Source organism: Lipophrys pholis (genome assembly GCF_963383615.2).
Source record: "Lipophrys pholis genome assembly, chromosome: 10".
Classification (NCBI taxonomy): Eukaryota; Metazoa; Chordata; class Actinopteri; order Blenniiformes; family Blenniidae; genus Lipophrys; species Lipophrys pholis.
This window is the reverse complement of record NC_137640.1, coordinates 14,330,569-14,350,879: the sequence shown is the minus strand read 5'-3', so window position 1 is coordinate 14,350,879 and position 20,311 is coordinate 14,330,569. Positions and strand designations below refer to the sequence as shown.

The 20,311-nt window shown below is 41.3% G+C and overlaps 1 protein-coding gene across 5 annotated transcripts in view; it reads right to left on the bottom strand.

The window, feature by feature from the left end:
* elavl4 (ELAV like neuron-specific RNA binding protein 4) overlaps positions 1-20,311 on the bottom strand; it is a gene marked incomplete at both ends in the record, with an annotated part of 82,486 nt that overhangs the window by 39,454 nt on the left and 22,721 nt on the right. For 3 of the 5 annotated variants that reach the window (XM_080473527.1, XM_080473528.1, XM_080473531.1), the window contains 2 exons: positions 6,838-7,084; positions 11,361-11,447. In XM_080473527.1, coding sequence (XP_080329653.1) covers positions 6,838-7,084; positions 11,361-11,447 — 334 coding nt within the window. The remainder of the gene's footprint in view (positions 1-6,837; positions 7,085-11,360; positions 11,448-20,311) is intronic. The other 2 variants (XM_080473529.1, XM_080473530.1) reach the window with 1 other exon arrangement.

Here is a 20,311-nt window from a genome sequence, read left to right as displayed (position 1 = left end):
GACACAAGCGAATATGAGTAGCGACGTCGCTTTTTGATCTTTCGATGTCGGCTCTTCCTATCATTGTGAAGCTGAATTAACCGAGTGTTGGATTGTTCACCCACTAAGAGGGAATGTGAGCTGGGATTAGACCGTCGTGACACAAATTAGTTTTACCCTACTGATGATATGTTGTTGCAATAATATTTTTGGGTTTATTGTTTACAGGGAAAAACTAACTAAACTAAATTCTTCAAAGTTTCAATATGTCAGTTCTCAACATTGTCAGTATCAAAGTCAAGAAATAACAGAGAATGTGTTTAAAACTGAAAGAAAAAACCAACAATCACATCCTCAAATTAATATTTGGTTGTCCTTCCATTAAAATGCAGTAGAGCTCTAATCCTGGCGGCATGTTCAGATTATTGAGGGGTAATCTCTTCCCAATCTTCTTGAATTACCGCTTTAAATTTGTCAAAATTATTTGCCATAAATTCTTCAGAATTATTTGGGTTACACTATGAAACAGTCCTTTAGTCCACCACAGATTTTAAATGGGGCTCATGTCCGGGGATTGAACTGGCCACCAAGACCTGGATACTGAGCTCCCGCAGCCAAGTTCTACGGGCCCTGGAGGTGTGGCAAGCAGTATTACCACAGTTACCTTGAAAAAATGTTTATACATATTTCAACCTTTGACCTTCATTCTTTGTTGTATTTATATCTGATTCATGGTTGTATTGTCAGATTTTTACTATTACTGGCATTTATTTAGCCGGTGATATAGTTGTAGTCTGTTGTTGCATTATTTATCTATTTATTTATTTATTTGTATTGCCTGCTCAAAGCTACCATTTAAGGTACGGGGTCAAATCAGTCAATCAATGAAAGACGTGATACACTGATTGATTGTCTGATTGAAAAAAAAAGGGGGGGGGGGGGGGTCTTCCTGTCAATTCATCTTTTTACTCAGGGAAATTACAAAAATAGTGTAACATCTCAGGAGTTGTGTTCTTGATGCAATGATAAGGTTCATTGATAATGTTTGTTAGTTTCGATTCTTTTGTGTCACCTGAACGCACTGTTAGAGCGAGTAGGCCTGTGATTGGCTAAGAGTGGAGAAGGTCAGGAGAGCTTGCAGAGCACGGGGTGGAAACTGCCTGTGAGTGTGCGTGTCCGTTTGAAGGAGAACAAAACAGCGGCCCGGTTCTGTTTCATAATGAAGCGGCTTTACAGAGAAGAAACTCGTCCTGCTGGACCCTGCAATAGTAACGCACAGTGCCTTGGAGAAGTAACTATAAGTTTGACTTGACCAACACTGGCAGCACTCATGCACCCCCAAACCATGATAATATCTTGGTTTATTGGTGTGCAGTGTTGATTCTGATATTTCGGTTTGTGTGGGTTTGAAATAAAGAATTTAATAAAATGAATATATATATATAGTGACACGAAACACGGCAACAATTAGGGTTAGGATAAGTGTTAAAATTGTGTTTTTAAATTAAATGCACGACCTTCGTTAGTAGATCACTGGCACCAAAATGACCCAATAATAAAAATGTCTTGTGTATTTAGATTTTTTTTAATGGAACCATTAAATTGTATGATTTTATATCCGGGATCATAAGCTGACCAAAGAAGGAGATAAAAGCCAGAGACATCAAAACAAGAAAGCTCCTCACCATACATGGAGGGTTTCATCCCAAGTCCAGCATCCTGAGACTATAAACCAAGTGAAAAGAGGGAGGCTGAGAACTAGTGAGTGTTAGAGAGTGAATGCCTGACAGCAGGAACCTCATGGGAATGAGGAGGAGCAGGTAACATGGAGAGACAAGCCTCTACATGGTATGTACCATCACCAGATAGAGGAACTGGCTGGTATCAAGAAGGCCTACAAAGGTCCAGAAAATGCTGGAGTGACAGACAACATGGAGCCATTAATCACAACGGCAAACGAACAGGCAGTGAACACAAGGGCCAAAGAGGCAATGATCTACCATAGTAAATCAGACCCAATGTGCAGGCTGTGCAAAGATGCCCCAGAGATGGTACACTATATAGTAGCAGGGTGCAAGATACAAGCAAGTAAATGCAGAGACACAATCAAGTGGCTGGGATAGTGTGAAAAAAACATCTGTGCCCAGTATGGACTGGAGGTACCCAAATCTCCCCGAAGGTGAGCTGAGAACAACAAGGCTAAGATTGTGATACATATACATATACATATACATACTGTATGTGTGTGTGTGTGTGTGTGTGTATATATATATATATATATATATATATATATATATATAAAGAATAAAGATGTACCTGTCTTTACGTGACAGTCAGGTTATCCCATAGTACTGAATCTACTGTCTGTCAGAGGTGCTCCAGCTTGAACTACTCTTCATCTGACATCACAGTCCATTTATTTTTCATGGCCAACATCTGCTTGGCTTGCTACATTGTCACTATGATTTGCATCAGCTCCCCAGATTCCATGTATAAAAACCAACACATGGAATGTGACTAGAGTAGTATGCACCAATAGCTTCGCTCAGTGTGCTTCGAGATGATGTGTTTACAGAGTTTTATACACAGTTGTTTTTTGTTTTTTTAAATTCTCTATAACCAGAGAAAAATACAGTTTGCATTATTAAAAGTGGAGTCAAGTTGGCTGAGGAAACCAGGCAGACTGTGAGTACCACCAACTACCACAGGAAACCAGAAGAAACTCTACCTATGGGTACCAATAAAGTCACCTTTGACCTTTGAAGATTATCAGCTATTTCCTCAAAGAGCAAATTACATTTCTTGACACGTTCCCGAATGTAAGGAGTTTTAGCCACATTAGGAAACTGATTTTGAAAAGGAAAAACAGACGATGCAATAAACACTAAATGTCTCTAATTTTGTGGTGAGTTCTAATTTAATTTATAGAATGTTGCAGCATTTGGTTGGCAGATGTTAAACTTCAGACGTTATCCACATGGCTGAACAAAGTGAGAAAGACTTAGTAGAGAAGTTTTAACTTCTCTGATGTCTTAGTCCAGCCAAAAATATTTGCCCTGGTAATATATTACTCAACCAGCCTCGCATCTTACCGATGCAATCAATTCTTGAGCAGCATGAAAAGCCGTTTTCTTCTTCCTTCATGTCATTATGAAAACAATGCATTCATTGTTTCAGCAGAAATGCAACTGATGCAGAAAAAATGATCCGGAAGAATGACTTTCTGACAATAATCAGTCAATTCCATTTCTCTGTGTGTGTGTGTGTGTGTGTGTGCGTGTGTGCAGTGTTGTGTAGTGTTTTTCTGTTTCTCTCAGTCAGCGAATATTTCTTAGCTTTTCACATTGAAGTTTCATGCTTTTAAAGAAAGATATATAAAAAGAAAAAATCCCAGAGACAAAGTGCTGCGAGTGGAAATATTTATAGTGGTTTCCCATATATAGCACCTCTGCTTCTTATGCAGCCAGAAAAGTGCAAAAGCTACGACGGTATACACACCTAATTGAGACAACAAAACAACACTTAAGATATTTTCTCTTTAAGTGTACAGAGGCAGACAGGAAATTCACAGGTGGAGGCCTGGGGCTTACGCGCAAGTATGTGTGGGCTGCATCTTGGTGCGTGTAAGCTAGCCTTAAATAAAAGATTAACCTGCGTGTCCCAGGCGTGTTATGAGAGCGCCAGGCAGAGGTAGCTGTGCAAGCAGGCGGGCATCCGGGAAGGGAGGCAGGCAGGCAAGGGGAGCAAGGAAGACAATCAGAGGTGGCTTTTCTACCAGCTGAAATCAGCCAGGGTGACATACGGAGCTGAAATGTCTACGCCTGCCCGCGCTCGCCTCAGCCTCACACCGTGCTAGCGTCATTGGAGCCGACAGGAGCAAATCCACAGGAAGCTGAGGGGACGCTGAGGACCTGTCTGTCTCTCGTACCTCTGAGAGGTTCAAGTGCTCACACCTTGTCAGGAAACTCTCACAGTTTGGTCAAGATGCCAACAGTGGTGGGACACAGAGGCGCAAGAAAACAAAGCTGTTGTATGTTTGCTTGTGTGCATTTATCAGTGTCTGATGATGACAGAGTTTGGACTAGTGAGGTGAAATGTAACAGCCAGACAAATTGAATCCGTCGGAGGAATATCGCAGTCTTGAACTTTTCAATAATAAAACTATTATCCAAACGCATTTTACAATAAGTCAGTGCAAATTTCACTCTATAGTCTGTCTGCTCTTCACACTGAATAATAATTTTCACGACTGCAACTACAGAACTTTCTAACTTTCCTCGAGACATCTTTTTGAATTCCACTATGAAAATTCCTACATTTCAAAATATTGTTTTTTTTCTCCCACAATCTTTGCTTGTGTAGAAAAATATGTCCGTGTCAGAAACAGAACTTTTCTACACTCCAATACAGATATTTACATACAACAATACACACAGGTGTGTGTGTGCGTGCGTGCGTGCGTATTGATCGACCTAATAAAGTGGACCCTTTACTCATCCCAGCCTCCCCCTCTCAAACCTGGCTTACTCTTTTAATGATTTGGATGAGTGTTAGTGAGCATCAGTCCTCTTGGCATTCCCTCCGAGAAGGAATGTGTGCTTTGTTAGCCTAAAAGTTTGCACAGGAAAATTGCACCCATGGGAGAGCAAAACAGGCATACACCACAGGGGGAGATGGAGGGAGAGCAGGATTTATTTATAACTTCTTGCGTTGATGCTAAGTCATCAGACAGACCTTGTAGTGCAGAGCAGAGAAGTACCCCAAATGGCTTAGAAGTAAACGAACAAACATTTCTACCTTTCTCACTGTTCCCATTTAGGGCCTGACCGGGTTTATAGCAATTTTGCTCATTTTAAACTCTGTCCAAATGTCTGTTGTAAGCATGGTACCTGACTGCTGCTTGGTAAATCACACTTGAAGGGAAAATCAGGTGGAGAGGGAACATGGTGGTGGTGGCGATTATAATACGTGGTACCCGCGTGTTATTTTTGTACACACCATCCTCCATTATCGCAGTGTATCTGACTCTCAGGCACCATTTTGTGACCCATTACAGTGGAGTAGGAAGATGGTCCTTAAGACAAATCATGATGCAGTTGTTACACACTTCAAAGAACAGGAAAGGAAGAAGGATGGAGAGTGGCCATCTCTGGTGTAAAGTCAAAAATGTGATCTCTATCAGCCATCCAAGCAGACTTAATGTATTGCAGGTAATCTAATTGTGTGATTAAGTTCGTATTTGTCTATGTGTGTGTGTGTGTGTGTGTGTTTACGCTGCCTATTGCCTGCCTGCCTGCTTGCTATCCGGGAATGGCTCAGTGATCTTGACTGCCTGCCTGCTTGCCTGCCTGGTGCTCTTTAATGAGATTATCAGGAGAAGAGTGTCAGTAAGTAGGATCTAAAATGAAAGCCATTACAGAGCATTATCACAGAGCCCCCCCCCACAATCCATCCGCCTCCCTGATCCATCTGCTGTATGACCACCCACACAGCCACTACGCCCAGATTACAGCCATGATTAGCACCGCAAAGTGCTGCTTAATTTAAACACCTCTGGAGAACATGTGGCACTTTGCTACATTGCTGAGTTGTTGCGCTTGAACACACACAGAGGACAAAGATCTGTTTCTCCTTGTAGATATTGCACACAATTCCTTTCAACACTTGAACTGAGTGGACTGATGTTAGTGTGTGGACTTGTTTGTAACTTTGTTCATATGTGTCTGTACCTGCAACACAGCAGAAGTCCTGACAGCTGCTTCTTCTTCTAACTCGGACCGTACAATGTATTAACAGTGATGTCTTTGCTTATATTTCTAATATCCCAATCTGCACATTTGGAATTAAAATAAGCAAAGAAGAAAGCCACCTGTCAGATGCCAAATCTAGTGTTAAGCCTGGGTTTGAATCCTGTTTGCATCAGGAATAGCGTCTGGCGGAAGAAAACTAGTGGAAGTCTGCAAGTGCAAGCTGTATGACCTGCGACCCCTGACTTCAACAAAGCTTTGGATGGTCACTAATCTTACAGTTTAAAAGAAAATGAAAATTATACAAATATTTTTTTTTAGGATTTACTATACAGTATTAAGTTGATTCCACTATATTGAGTTGCGCTTCATTCTGGTAAAGTGGTGAAAACTATCGTCTCTCAATGAGATTACACCAGTTAACGTTCAGGCTCTGGATCTTTCATTTCCTTCACACAGTCCAAATACATGTTTCTTTGGTTAATTGGCAAATCTAAATGACCCGTTGTGTATGTTTCTCTGTGATTGTCTGTTTCTGTATACAAGCTGTTTGACTGAAAACTCCACCTAGTAAATTGTATGAGCAGGTATGGAAGACGGACGGAGTTTACTATTGTTTTTCTTTTGCCTTTAACTGTGAACGGCATTAAGCTGCCTTTTTGCAGAAAAGAGTGCTTTTGCATTAAGGTGAAGTTAAAGTTAAAGAACAGGCAAGTTAAGATTTGCCGCAGCTCAGCATCAGGTCTCACGTTGTGTATTTTGTCATTCGGTAAGAAACACCCCATCACATATTGAATATGTTTGTATGGTTATGGGTCCTCCTTGTTTGGATAAAATGCAGAATGTGGCATTCACATGGGACACGGGACATGATACCTATAATTACAAGCACAATCCAGAAACTTTGGTATCTCTGCCTATGAACCTGACTTTTTGTGAACTGGTAACTTAAGACTTATACTTATGTCACTTCCTTACTGAATCCATTATACCTATAGCAGACCAACTGTGTACAACCGAAGTTACACAGGGGCTTAGCTGCCGAAACCTTATTTTTGAAGCAAAACCAGCAACACCTCAGTTTGATGCAAAAACACACCGTGTTGTGTACCTGTGATCTTATCACGAACCAGCTTGCAGGACTCAATCTCGCCGATGCTGCCGAACAGGCTGCGGAACTCTTCCTGGGTCATGTTCTGGGGCAGGTAGTTGACAATGAGGTTTGTCTTGCTGTCGTCGTTTGTAGGGCCAGTTTGCATGGGCGAGGGGCAGCCACGGTTGTTGGAGGTAGGGCCGTTGGCAGTGTTGCCTCCCCCACTGGGCCCGTTTGTCACTGGAGCCTCCATATTACTGATGATCTGGAGAAGGATGAATAGCAGGAGGAGAGGAGAGGAGCCATGGATATTACATACAAGTAAGGCATACAAGACTGAAAAAAATGTTTGTTGCTCAAATAGCAATTCCTCAATCCATTTTTGGAATGTCAATTTAGCTCAGCAGTCTGACTTCTCAGACTCATCAGACATAAGGTTTTGCATAAAGCGCTGTCATGTGAAATATTAAGTACACAATGGGAAAGGTACTGTCTGTTGACTTTTCCTCCAGATAAAGTAAAAACTATATTGGATTCTTAAAATTAACAAAAAGTACAGTTAGATTTTTCAGAGTGTTTACTGTCTGTCTAGAAGAGGTATTTCTCTCCGATACTTTGAACAGCACCGGGTTCTTCCTCGCCCCTTGCTGTAGGTCTATTTTGGCGACGACGTTAGTAGATTGGACACTTTGACATCCCTTAATGCAAATGTTGCAAAGAATTCTGAGTATATTTACTTTTATCGTGTAAATGATTAGATATTAATCATTTGATTGGTGAAAATATATCAAAAGTAGAGGTGGATAAAGCACCTACAAAATTATACTCTCGCACAATTACAGTTACTTGGCTCAAAATGCACTTAGTTACAGGTAAAAGTACGGTTGATTAAAAAATAAATCACAAAATATACTAACATTAACTGAAATTGCTGTTTAGTTTTCATTTGAAAGAAGTGAAGTAGATAACATGATGTGAATTGTAATTAAGTATTGTGAAATTAAATGCCAGAAAAAAATGGTGAAACCTACCAAAAGTACCCCAAAAATATTAATTAAAAATCGTAACCTTCCTATTTATTATCTGTTACATTCACACATACAAGACTTGTAACACCGGTCAGTTTTCTACTTCTTTTTTTTTTTTTGATAATCACTCTTAATGCTTAGATCAAATGTTTGCTTTCGTCACAGCTTAAAAGACTATTTGGCATTGGTTGTACTCACTTTTATGAATAGTTGCATATCATAATGTTTGGCTCAGGACACATTGACATGAAACCACAGAAAGGTCATTCACTGTTGACATTTCAATTGATAGTGAAGTAGTTTTTTAGAAGTATGTCAGTGTAATGAAGTGCACTGATTTAGCAGGTACTCAATTCATAAATAGACACTACATGGCTGCTTCTGATCAGATGTGCAGTCATTAAATAGGTGGACAAAAACCCAACAAAAATACATTAAAATATAATGTCATGCAATATCAACATTTAATTAGAACATTACTGAGCCTCATACAGAGTCACAAACTCAACTTAAGAGTGAATACATTGTGCACATCACAGTCAACATCTCTAAACAATGAGCAGTACACGGAATGTGAGACAGAGGATAAACTGCTACATATTCCTAATGATGCAAAATAGTTTTCTGATGGCTGCTGAGGTTTGTGGGAGGGGGCAACAACAGGGGCAGCCCTTCATCTGACAGTCTGGCTGCTGATGCTGCTGCTGTGACAGAGAGGTTTGCATTTTCATATGGATTTGCAAAGCACCTCAGGATCAAAGCATTCAAAGAGCAACAGTAAGCTCGGTTCAAATGTGAGGAAAACAGGAGGAAAAAAAGATGAGAACGAGTGAAAGTCTAAGGAAGAGGTAGGTTGCACTTTATTTAGTGCAAATGTCTCATCTAAGTAAACCTAATTTTCCAACAAAGGGACCGTAGTGCTGTCAGTGGCTTTTAGATGCAGCAACCGGCAGCTAATGTGCATTACTACTTTTAAGGAGCAAAACTCAAGTTGATTCCTCATGAAGAGACACTGAAATAGACCAGAAGACCTTTGAAAAAAGGTCCCCGCTAATATGTACTTTATTTTTCAGCAAAAGCACAGCGATGACCTAACACGATGAAACTCAAATTAGGATGCAAATATTCTTTAATCTGCCTCAATCAAATTTTTAAAGCCATCACTCAGATCTTTCCTTTTCCCTGTTCAGCCATTCAGCTTTTAGTCTATTTTTAACTATTCTAAAGTACACACAGACAGACTGCACTTGGAAGCAGGGCAGATTTCAGCAAAGAAGAAATGACAAAAGTGCCCTTTTTTCACAGTTTTTCTGGATTATCAAAAGACCAGACCGGTGTTCTAATAATATAGCTCCAAACAGAATAAAAAAAATTCTCAGTTTGTCCAGAAATAGTTTGCAAAACAGTTTTAGACGTTTACAATACTCGTACTGCTTGCTTTTAATTGTTTCACGTTTATCTTCATAGGTGTGGTGAGAAATCAAACAGCAGCCAAATCAATAACTCTACCAAACAACCCCAATAATGTATTTTTACTACACCATTCATTTCAGTATTTTTATTCAGTGTAGGTGTCATGATTTGTGATTATTACCTCTACATGACTGTGAGAAAATGTACATGAATTACTAAGTGGGTTTAGAATATTTTCTGGTTTGAAAGCAATAAAGAAGTTTCTGCAACTATAATGATGGATTCCTGTTGGTTTATCCAACATACGTATATAAAACTGCGTTTTTATGTGATTAGTACACAACATTTGGTATATAGTTGTATCTATATTTTTTATACAGTATTTATTTTTGTATTTTATTTTCATGCATTCACAGTCTACGGCAGGCATCTGCAGCGAGCAGAGGAACAACATATTCAAAGGCACGCACAATCGCACATACAGAGAAAGAACAATGGCTCAAGCCCACAGCAGAAAACAAACAGACAAGGAGATGTCTAAAAGCTCTCAAGATGAGAGCTGAATGCAAATTGTTCTTTTGACAGTATCCTTCCCTGCTCACTCACCACTCCACCACAACAAAGATACCGAGACAGATCAGAAAAGACGGGGTGGGGGGGGGACTGAGAGTATGGAGGAAGGAGAGAATAGTATCTTGCCATAACACAGTTGATCGGAGAGGGCCAAATTAAATCTGTTTGCATTCCCCGCTGGGCTCCATTCTGTCAGAGAGACTTTCAACTCCATGGGACATTTTCTGAGGAGTTTTTACACCAAAATGGCTGCCTCTAATTAACAGGGACCTGCCGAGTCCCAGTGGCCAATTATCTCCCTCTCCTTGTCCCTGCCCACCAGCATTTGTGCTGCTCAGCGGTCCACTTCATGTTGGTGGTGAGCACTCTGCCTGTCCCTTCTCTCCCGCTGTGGAGCCCGGCACTAAAGACTGAGCTCACTGCGTGTCCTGCTGACTAGGTACAACACACAGCGCTCTCGCAGGCTCTCAGCCTCGAGATGCAACTCCTCTCACTCAGTCAGTCAAAATGTTGTTTGTGTGTAGGCGGCAGGAGACAGCGCAGGGCTTTGAGCTATAAAGTATTACATGAGCACGGTTGTTGGAAACATATGAGAGACAAATAACAGCTGTGGTTTGGATAAAATATGATAGAGGGGGGAAAAACAAATACTCATACCTGATGGTCATTCTTGAAATTGGCTTTTTAAGAATGGTAAACTGAATTTATTCCAAAAAAAAAAAGAAAAAAGAATGCAGTTAAAGTGAAGTTACAGCTACTGAGCAAAGTGTATGTGTGAAACCTGTTGCTGGGATTCTTTTTGTGTAAAATTCCATTTACACACACACACACACACACACACACACACACACACACACACACACACACACACACACACACACACACACACACACACACACACACACACACACACACACACACACACACACACACACACAGAGTGTCCTTGTGTCTTGTACATACAGTATGTAGATTTGCTTTTCCAAAATTCACGATTGAGAGTGGCACTCACGGCTCTTTCACTGTATGACAACTTTTCTGATTCAAATTCCTTTTTATAGGGTATATGAAATCTATATCTATAGGAAAGCAAAACCGAGACAGAAGTAAATATTTTGGGAAATTCCTCAGAAAATGTCTGAAATTTAGCATTAATGAAGTTTACGACGAATAAATATTTTTCACTACCTTCAAATATGAAAAAAAAAAACATTTCGATATAGAGAAAATTCCTCACAAAAAGAAGCAACATTATTGATGAATTCAAATACATACAAAATGTGAACATGTCAGCAGCTTAAAATGCTTTTCCCTGATCTCAGCACAGCTTCTTCTCATCTCCCCCACTCCTTTCTGCTACTCTCTGTCTATTTCCCCATCCCTCGATCTCTGTTCTGGCTCCGACTGTCTCAGCAGCATCAGCCAACCAGTGCGTGTTTATGTGAACACAGTACAATATCAGATCATATTACTTCATGGGTGTGTAAAATGGCTGGGCCATCCATTTGGCAGCAGTCGTCTCCTTACCATCTTTGGCTGTGTCAGCAATCCCTTCTCTGCCCAGCCCTGGAGCTGTGGGAGCTCTGCCTGACGCCACTGTGTCTCTGTCGACCCCTATGGAGCGGAGCACAGGGAGGGAGGGATGCAGAGCCCACCGTCAACATCATACACTCACTTTTACAAGGTTAGGTTTGTGGTGGTATTTGGGAGGGAGGGGGGGGGGGGGTGAAAAGGGGTTGAGGGTGTTACGGGGCAATGGCAGCTCACTAGAAAAACACAGTTACACCTTTGCAGTCACCACCTGTCAGACTAAAACAATAACAGGTGGCTCAGTCAGGAGTTTGTTTTTGTTGGCAGGTACAGCTGGTTAAAATGACCAATTTGCTACTGTGTTATAACAATGGTTATATATTTATTTTTGTTCAAGCTGAAACTGGGACAACTAAAATAGAAATAGAGAAAAATGGGACTAAAATATTATGTGATGAGTTGTTTTAATCATCTGAGCACCTTCACAGTCAACAGAACAGAAGTGCCTGTGTGTTGAAGCTGGCAGATTGGTGTGGTGACTGCAATGACCTTGGCAGAGTTTATAATGAGGGTTTCCCTCTTGCTCTCTGTGGGTAAACAAGCCTGTGGTTGAAGAGACAGAACTGCCACAAATGAGCAGGAAGTCTGTTCACTGGCTCTCCAGAGCAGGGGGCTTAAATGCCTGGAGCTATGTGCGGCTGCTACAACAGCCAATTTAGCAGGAGAGGAGGAAGAGAGGAGGTATGACCTCTGCCTTCATTTACTCCTTCAGAGAGATGAAGAGCAGGAGTGAGGGATCAGATGGGAGAAGGAAGAAAAGGCAAGGGCTGAGTAATGGGGAAGACACTTCCAATACTTCAAAGAAAGGGAGAAAGATAGAGGTTCGGAGGGGTCTGCACATGTTCTGTTGTCAATGTGTCTTGTAAACTTAGGCAGGAATGCATAATGGAGGTCTAAATGAGAGTGAACTGTCATCTTGAAAGGGAAAAAGAAGATACACAGGGCAGAGAGGTCAGGGTAAAAAAGAGGACATTGAATGTGGTCTCTCTTCGCTGACAGGTAGTGGTAAATATTGAGATTTTTTTTTTTGGGGGGGGTGATGAAGTTGTAAAATCAGTTGAGCCACCTTTTGTTTTAGTAAATGATGACCAAAGTGTTAATACTGCACAGTGGCTATGCATAATGAACAGAAAAAAACAAATATCTCATTTTGTGTTAGTTTGTTAAAGTCATATCTATAATTGGCATTCGAGTTTTTATGTGTTCAAAACCTTAAAGCATATGCAAATGTGCAAAATTCAAGGTCATGTCATCATAATCATTTGATTGAGTCTATAGTAGGCAATTCCAGGGATAGCTACAACCCTAGGGACTGAGGTGCCCAAACAAGTCAGATTTAAAGCCACTGTATACAGTATGGTGGACCAACATTCATGTTCTTTTAACATACTGAACAGATAGCATATTGAAACAACTTGACTCATGCAAAAAGTTTAAAAGCTACCCTGAAAAAGGAATTGTTAGGCAGAGGTGATACATCAAAATAATTTTTGACTGGTCTGGCACGGTCGTCATTTTGCAGACTGTGCAAGTGCCGGGGTGGATGGTGCGCCGCAGCAAGCAAACAGTGCAGTATTATCAGAGCATGTACAAATGTGGTGATAGAAATGTAAGAAGCAGCAAGCAGATGTATATGAGTCTCAATTTTGGTAAACTAACATATAGCGCATAGGACCATAATGTTGTCACGGCGAGCATTACATTTCTAAGACATACCCTGAGGTCTTGTTTTTCAAAACTCCATCCCGAGCTTAATATTTAGTGCTCAACCATCCGATTAAACAAACACAGGTCCAGGCAATCCCACGCAATGCTCACACACACGCACACGCACACACTTTCACATGTTCAGTGTCCTTGTGTTTATCACACAAGCACACGCGTGTATTCTCTGATAAAATCTCAAATAACACTAGGGTAGGGGCGCAATGCAATTACATTCACCAACCATTGAGATGAAAAACCGCTCATGGATACATTTTCAATTATTCAGGGAATACATTTCAGTCTCCGCTCAGATGCTGGGAAAAGTTATTATATAATCAATACACTCTATAATGTCATTAATATTTGATGCCACGAAAGTGCTTCCTGTCTCCTTGGGCTCCAGGCCAGTGGTATCTGGGCACTGCAGTCAAATAGTACAAGCCTCATGCACCGAAAGTGAGGAGAGAGACTATACTTTTGCTTCACTTGAAGATTGGAAAATACAGAAGGTAGGATAGCTTAGCTCTAGGTTGTTTTTTTTTTTTTTTGATTAAATGCATCGTATGCTCTTGATTGTTCTTCCATACTATACACAAACCTCCTTGCACTTTTCCGATTTCCCAAGCCCTACATGATGCCAATTTTCAGTCTAAATTTAAATGGTATGGATGTTTTTGTTTGCCATTACATTATATCTCTCCTTTGTCACTACTATCCTTCTTTCAACCTATAAAACAAGCATTTTATATAGCTGGCCTGGCCCAGGCTTCCCTCCCCCTTTTCTTACAGAGCTTAGACAATCAATTTACCCTGACTTGGAATAGATGGAAACTGTAGAGACTGCGGAGTAGACAATATGCTGCAGGATCTCACCACTGATAGACACATTGCCTGGCAGCTACACAATGGAGCCAGTATGCAACCATCTGACGCGTTAGACTGCACGTCACCATCTTGCCTCAGACTTTATTTGTCAATTCCATCTGCCTTTGGCATACTTGTCTGTACTTTCATTAACATTAACAATCAACTGTAAAATCTACCTTTTGCTACTCCAGACACTCACTCTCTCTCACTAACTCCCTAAAGTGAAACTGCATAGGAGCTCCTATCAAACTGACTGAGACACAAAGAGATTAATACGACTTTACTATCTCAGCTTCTTGGCCAGTCAAGTTCTGCGTAATGCTCTCTTGCGCTATTGATTTTTGTTTTTCTCTCCTCTCCCTTTCTTTCTGGCTGTCTCACTCTCTCTAACCATCTCTCCACCTCCACCAGCCGTTTCCGAGCTCTGAAACGTCCTACAGGTCAGACAGATGCTGGCCTGGATCAATCAGGGGAAAGTAATCTGGGACGTCTCATACGCGCAAGTACACACACAAACACATCCCCGCACCCCCACCCCCTACCCCCCCCCACCCCCTACCTCCCCCCCCGTTGCACTCTGGCCTGCCTGCCTCCAGCCTCATCGATCGGCATCTACTTTACCAAATGGATTCTTCGCTTTTTCTATCCTCCTCCACCTCCTTTCTCTCTCTGTGTGACTTGGAATAATAAATGTTCCAGACCGTACGGGACGTGTACGTAAGCAGTTTTTCATTTAACTTTAGCTTGACTTTTCCCCTCTACTCCTTCTCTTCTTTCTCTTTTGTGATGTATCAGTCTTTCTCTGAGATCGATTTGAGATTTCCCACACACTCCCTCACAGCCTGTGGGTAATTGGCACATACTTGTGTAAGGTCAAAGGTCAGGAGATGACAAGATAAGGCCAAATGCCAAGGGGTACATCAGAGAAGATCTATATTACTAAGATTTATATTTCTATTATATAATGTCACAAATAATTTGTCACATTCACCAGTTTCTGACAGCTCCAGAAAACTTGCAATTTATATTTAACTGGGCTAAAGTTGATTGTTCGAGAGTACTCTTTTCACATTTGTTCATCCCAATTATTTTTTATCTAAAAACCTTTCTCAATAACTATTTCATGCTGCTTTGTGGGCAGTCAAAAGACAGAACACCCTTGAAGCAAAGTGTCCCTGAGGACCTGCAGTACTCTATACATACAGTACACAGTCACAGTCACATTCTCTCTCTCTCTCTCTCTCTCTCTCTCTCTCTCTCTCTCACACATACACATACACATACACATACACATACACATACACACACACACACACACACACACACACACACACACACACACACACCCACACACACACACACACACACACACACACACACACACACACACACACACACACACACACACACACACACACACACCATAGTCTCCTTCGCTCAGCCAAACTGTAGGCGGAACTGGAGCCATTTGTCCACTGGCTGAATCCCAACTCTGCACCAACGCATGCAGAAAATTGGTGAGCATCTTGACTCTGGAGATGACACTTCAATTTGTGCAGCTCCAGTGACTGGTGCTCTGCAGTTCCTCCCTTGTGGGGGTGTGAGATCAGCTGGACACCTGCCTAGCTCTTTGGCTGAAGCTCGAAGCACCGGGGACCAGGCCTTGGAATTGAAAGCCTGGCCTCGCCTGTCAGCCTGACTCCCTTGTCCCTTTGCCCCAGCCCTTGCCTGGCCTTGCTGGTCCTCATCACGGATCCTCTAGTTTCACTCCTGTGCCAGGAGCAGTCCCTTGCTTGGTGACCCAGACCCCTATTTTTCCATCCAACCCTCGGCTGCAAGTCGATGCAGTGCCATCATCCCAATAGAGGTCTTCCCTTGAACAGCATCAAATTTCCATCAACACCCTGCCAACTTTTGTTCCAGTTCTGGCTGCAGCAGCTCACGCCTCTGCCTCCAGTCAAATCATTGGGATGTCTGTACTGTGTGTATCTGTCTTTCCTTTGGTGACTTCTGAGTGTGATCAATGGCAAATATTATTGTTTAGGCCCATAGTATGTTTTGGTAAACTAATATGGCTAAACTGTTGTCTCATTATCAGTTCCAATCAAATATGAATGTGTTAAAAGATTTAAATCTTCTCAACATTTCTAGTTTATTCTGTCACTAATAACATTGTTTCTGTTGAGCAAGGCAACAAAATCCCGTTGTCCTACATCACACTTGTCATTTAGCATGACAGAAAAGGTCCCTTTCTCTCTCTGTTTTCACAACACAAAATCCATGTTTTACTCACTATGACCTTTAATAAAGGAATATAAGTACCACCGCATCAGTGCAATAATAAAAACCTGCTCCACTCTGAGTTGCCTTTATGGGAAAAGCTCGTGTTTCCGTGAGGTGCCCATTTCCGTATTGAGCTGAAGTTGCTTTTAGCTGGGCTGGGACAGAGTATAGAGGACGCAAAAACAGACAGCAAGGCAGGCAGGCAGAGCAGGCAGGCTTTCCGACTGAGTCAGCACCATGTGTCACGGACGAGGACACCACCTCCACAAGTAGCTGGCAGGTGAATGCAACCGTGCACCTGTGCAGGCAACCAGCCATTTCAGAGAAGCTACCAGCTATCTTTAGTAACATACACTAAGACACAACTGTGCACACATAAACAAACATATGAAAACATGCACAAAGATTCGCTCAACTCAACTACCCAACTGTATACCTGTTACTGTGCCCACCTGCATGTGTCAGGTCAGAGATGAGCAATTCAGCAATGTCACCCTACAGCAAGCAGCTATAAACAACTGCACATCTCTGGCTTCTTTGCGTCTACATTCATTCTCTCTTTGGCAATAATTTACTGATGAAACCTGATTAAAAAAAACAAAAAAAAAAACAAGGTCAGTCCAAGATCAAATTGCTATTCTCATCTGACTGAACTCTATATACATTTTTTGTAGCAATCACATCACTAGTTCTAATTAAAATGGGTCTCACGCTGGAAGTGGCAATATTGGCTTTGTTTAACAGGTATTTAAAAAGCTATGAACAGCCGAGAGGTATACGATAACAACGAAACTTACAGCACAGCACTTATGTAGAAAACAAGATAGAGATGGGAAGACTTGCCTGGCTGCTAAGCAGAGGCAGAGCTCCTCCTAATCTAATCCCTGTTTCCCCCATCAGTTGCATCTCAGACACAGCCTGCTTGTGTGTGTGTGTGTGTGTGTGTGTGTGTGTGTGTGTGTGTGTGTGTGTGTGTGTGTGTGTGTGTGTGTGTGTGTGTGTGTGTGTGTGTGTGTGTGTGTGTGTGTGTGTGTGTGTGTGTGTGTGTGTGTGTGTGTGTGTGCATGCATGAATTTGTGTGTGCCTTGCAGCAAATGCATAGAGCTAAATCACACAGACACCAACTGACCATAGTACTTGACAATTAATTTCCCAGCCTTTGGGGTGTGTGTGTGTGTGTGCGTGCGTGCGTGCGTGCGTGCGTGCGTGTGTGTGTCTACACAGTGTAGTGTTCTTCTTTCTTCATTTGACATTATTTTCTTCTTTTCTTCTCTAACTCTATTCGGGTCGGTGGTTGGACGCAGTGCTTTGGACAGAAAAGCACTCTGGCTCTCAACACATGGAAAAACCAGCATGCTACTAAACAATGTCATCCCAATGACATATCTGAAACTCACAACTCCATGTGGTATTTACACGCAACATCAGTTGAACACACACTGTCTTGCTTGTGTGTGTGAAAGCATGTATATATATATATGTACCTCACGTCATGTTTGCGCTTGATATAAGCACATGTGGTGTGTCAGTTACAAAAAACACAGAGAGAGGTACTGCGAGGGTGGCTTTGAGGGTTTAGATGTGTTGGACTGTTTGTGTGTGTGTGTGTGTGTGTGCGTGTGTGTGTGCGTGTAGGCGTGCCTTGCTAATATGGGTATTAATTCATCTCTGAACAGCTCCTAGTATAATCAAAATCAAATATCTGCAAGGGAAAAGGACAGCCGTCCGTCATCCGTCTTAATGAGCAATGATGGAGGCAACAAATAACTGGAAGCTACATGTGGATGCCGAAAAAGATACTACGTCATTGATAGAGCCACAACCTGAAACTTTACCCCCATCCTCAGGTGCTTGATTATCTTTTTCATGTGCTGAGTGACATGATTGCTATTGAGTTGCATATTCTGTACCAAATATTGGATATTCAGTCACATCAATCACTGTGCAGAGTAGATTTAAATTCTTTGTTATTCCCATGTATATTTTTCTTGTGGATATACTTATACTAATTTAGTTACTTTTCAAATCCCATAAATTTGCCTTGTACTCGTCATTGAACATTCTACTTGGGGTTTGACTGGCCCATCGTCTGTGAAGATAAAATTTAAGTGTGACTTGATGTGAAAGTGATGCTGTCAGAAATTGCTTCGACGGCAACCGAGAGAGAGAGCGACAGACAGAAGTCTACATGTATAGCAGCACAGCTAACAGATGAGGCCCGCGGCACACCAGCTAAACCATTAAGTGTGGCGTGCATTCAAACGAGCCGATTAATCCCCCCTACCGCCGTACAGTGTGGAGTAATTGAAAATGCCCACAGGAGACTATCTCTGTTCATACACTGTGGTGTACACACCAAGACCACATATAGAAGGGGGTGGTGTATTGCCATAGAAAATTCTGCAACAGTGCTTCAGTCAGCATACACCTGATAACCATGCATCTGCAAGATAACACAAATCTAATTCACAACTGTTCTTATTTTCTCTCCCTCTGATTCTCCCTTTACCTCCTATATGTCGCTGTCAGGTGGTGATTATGCCTGCTGCTGACGTTTATCAGTCCTTATAAGCAGTGAATATCACATTGCTTCCATTTTCATCCGGTGTCGCTGTGCAGGACGGACTGTGTTCTATTTGATTTCAAGATAATAAGCGTTGACTGTGATAATCCATTTTCCTTTTGCGACCAACACCCCCCTTATCACAACTACTGTCCAATACCTCTGTGGTCTGATAACTACCAGTGGGAATCTATCTCTGTTGTCACACTTGCAAAAATCAAAGGTGCAAACCACACATCTCAGTGGCAACAGCTAATATTCAGGTTTTACTCACTTGTACTGACTAATATCTGTACGTAAAAATAAATTGGTTTGACTTTTAAATGAAAGATGTTAGCTTCATGATCTTTATGTACAGTAGCTTTATCCTCATAGCCATGGGTCAGTTGGTAGAGTGGGCTGACTCTCAATCGGAAGGTTGTAGGTTCAATCCCCCATCAGTCCGTATGTTCAAGTGTCCTTGAGCAAGACACTGAACTCCAAACTGCTCCCAGTGGGTGGACTAAGCACCTTCCATTGGGTGTGTGAATGACTGAATAGAACGAACATTATAAAGTGATTTGGGGGCTGTTAAATCAGTGGAAAAAGTGATATATAAGTGGAGTGATAGTACATCTAGGGATACTTTGGATTTCTCCAAGAAGTACAGTAACATGAAAACTGAAGTCACAAGTTAGATTAAACCATATATTTTTATTTCATCTTAATAAGAGTACAATATTACTACACGGTCATGTTAGAGGTATTGTATTTGCCAAATTATAAATGAATTACAACATTTTGTGAGTTATTTGTAGTTACTCTTCTGGTCTTACAAATCAGAAACTGTTGTCACTATAGTTTTTGTTGTGTGCCGATTCACAGGTGACTTTTCTTTGGGGAAAAAATGAGTAATGTTTGAGAAAGATTGAACTAGAAGATTTTTCTGCAGTATTGGTTTACCACACAAAGTAAAGATCATGCTTTCTGATGTAATCTTCACCAGTACAGGTGTGGCAAAGCACTTCACTCCATGGTTGCATAAAATGTACTTTTACTTAATAAAAAGAGCACGCTACTTATTATGTCTTCATTTCAAGCTTAAGTTTAATAAATGAGAATGCATATATTTGGTGTTTTCTTCTTTAAATGCTTTCATTAGTACAACGATTACAAAGTAATGACATATAATATTTTGTTCATATGTTGTTAAAGTGGCCTTTCTCTTCCAATTACCTGTAAAACCAAGTTGCTTCTTTCTTCCAAAGTTGTTGGAATCAGACTGAGAAATGTGCTACAAATTATTATTTTATTCCCCCCCCCCCCAACTCATCCAGGAGTGCTTATTTAAGTGGTCCACTTTTGAAAAGGAACACAATTTCTGAAGAAGTAAACTAGAGAACAACACATTTGTATCGTCTCTTCTTTCACTGTTGGATTTTTCTGTGGACTTGCTTTACCACAAAATGCAACGATCATGCTTTTTGTT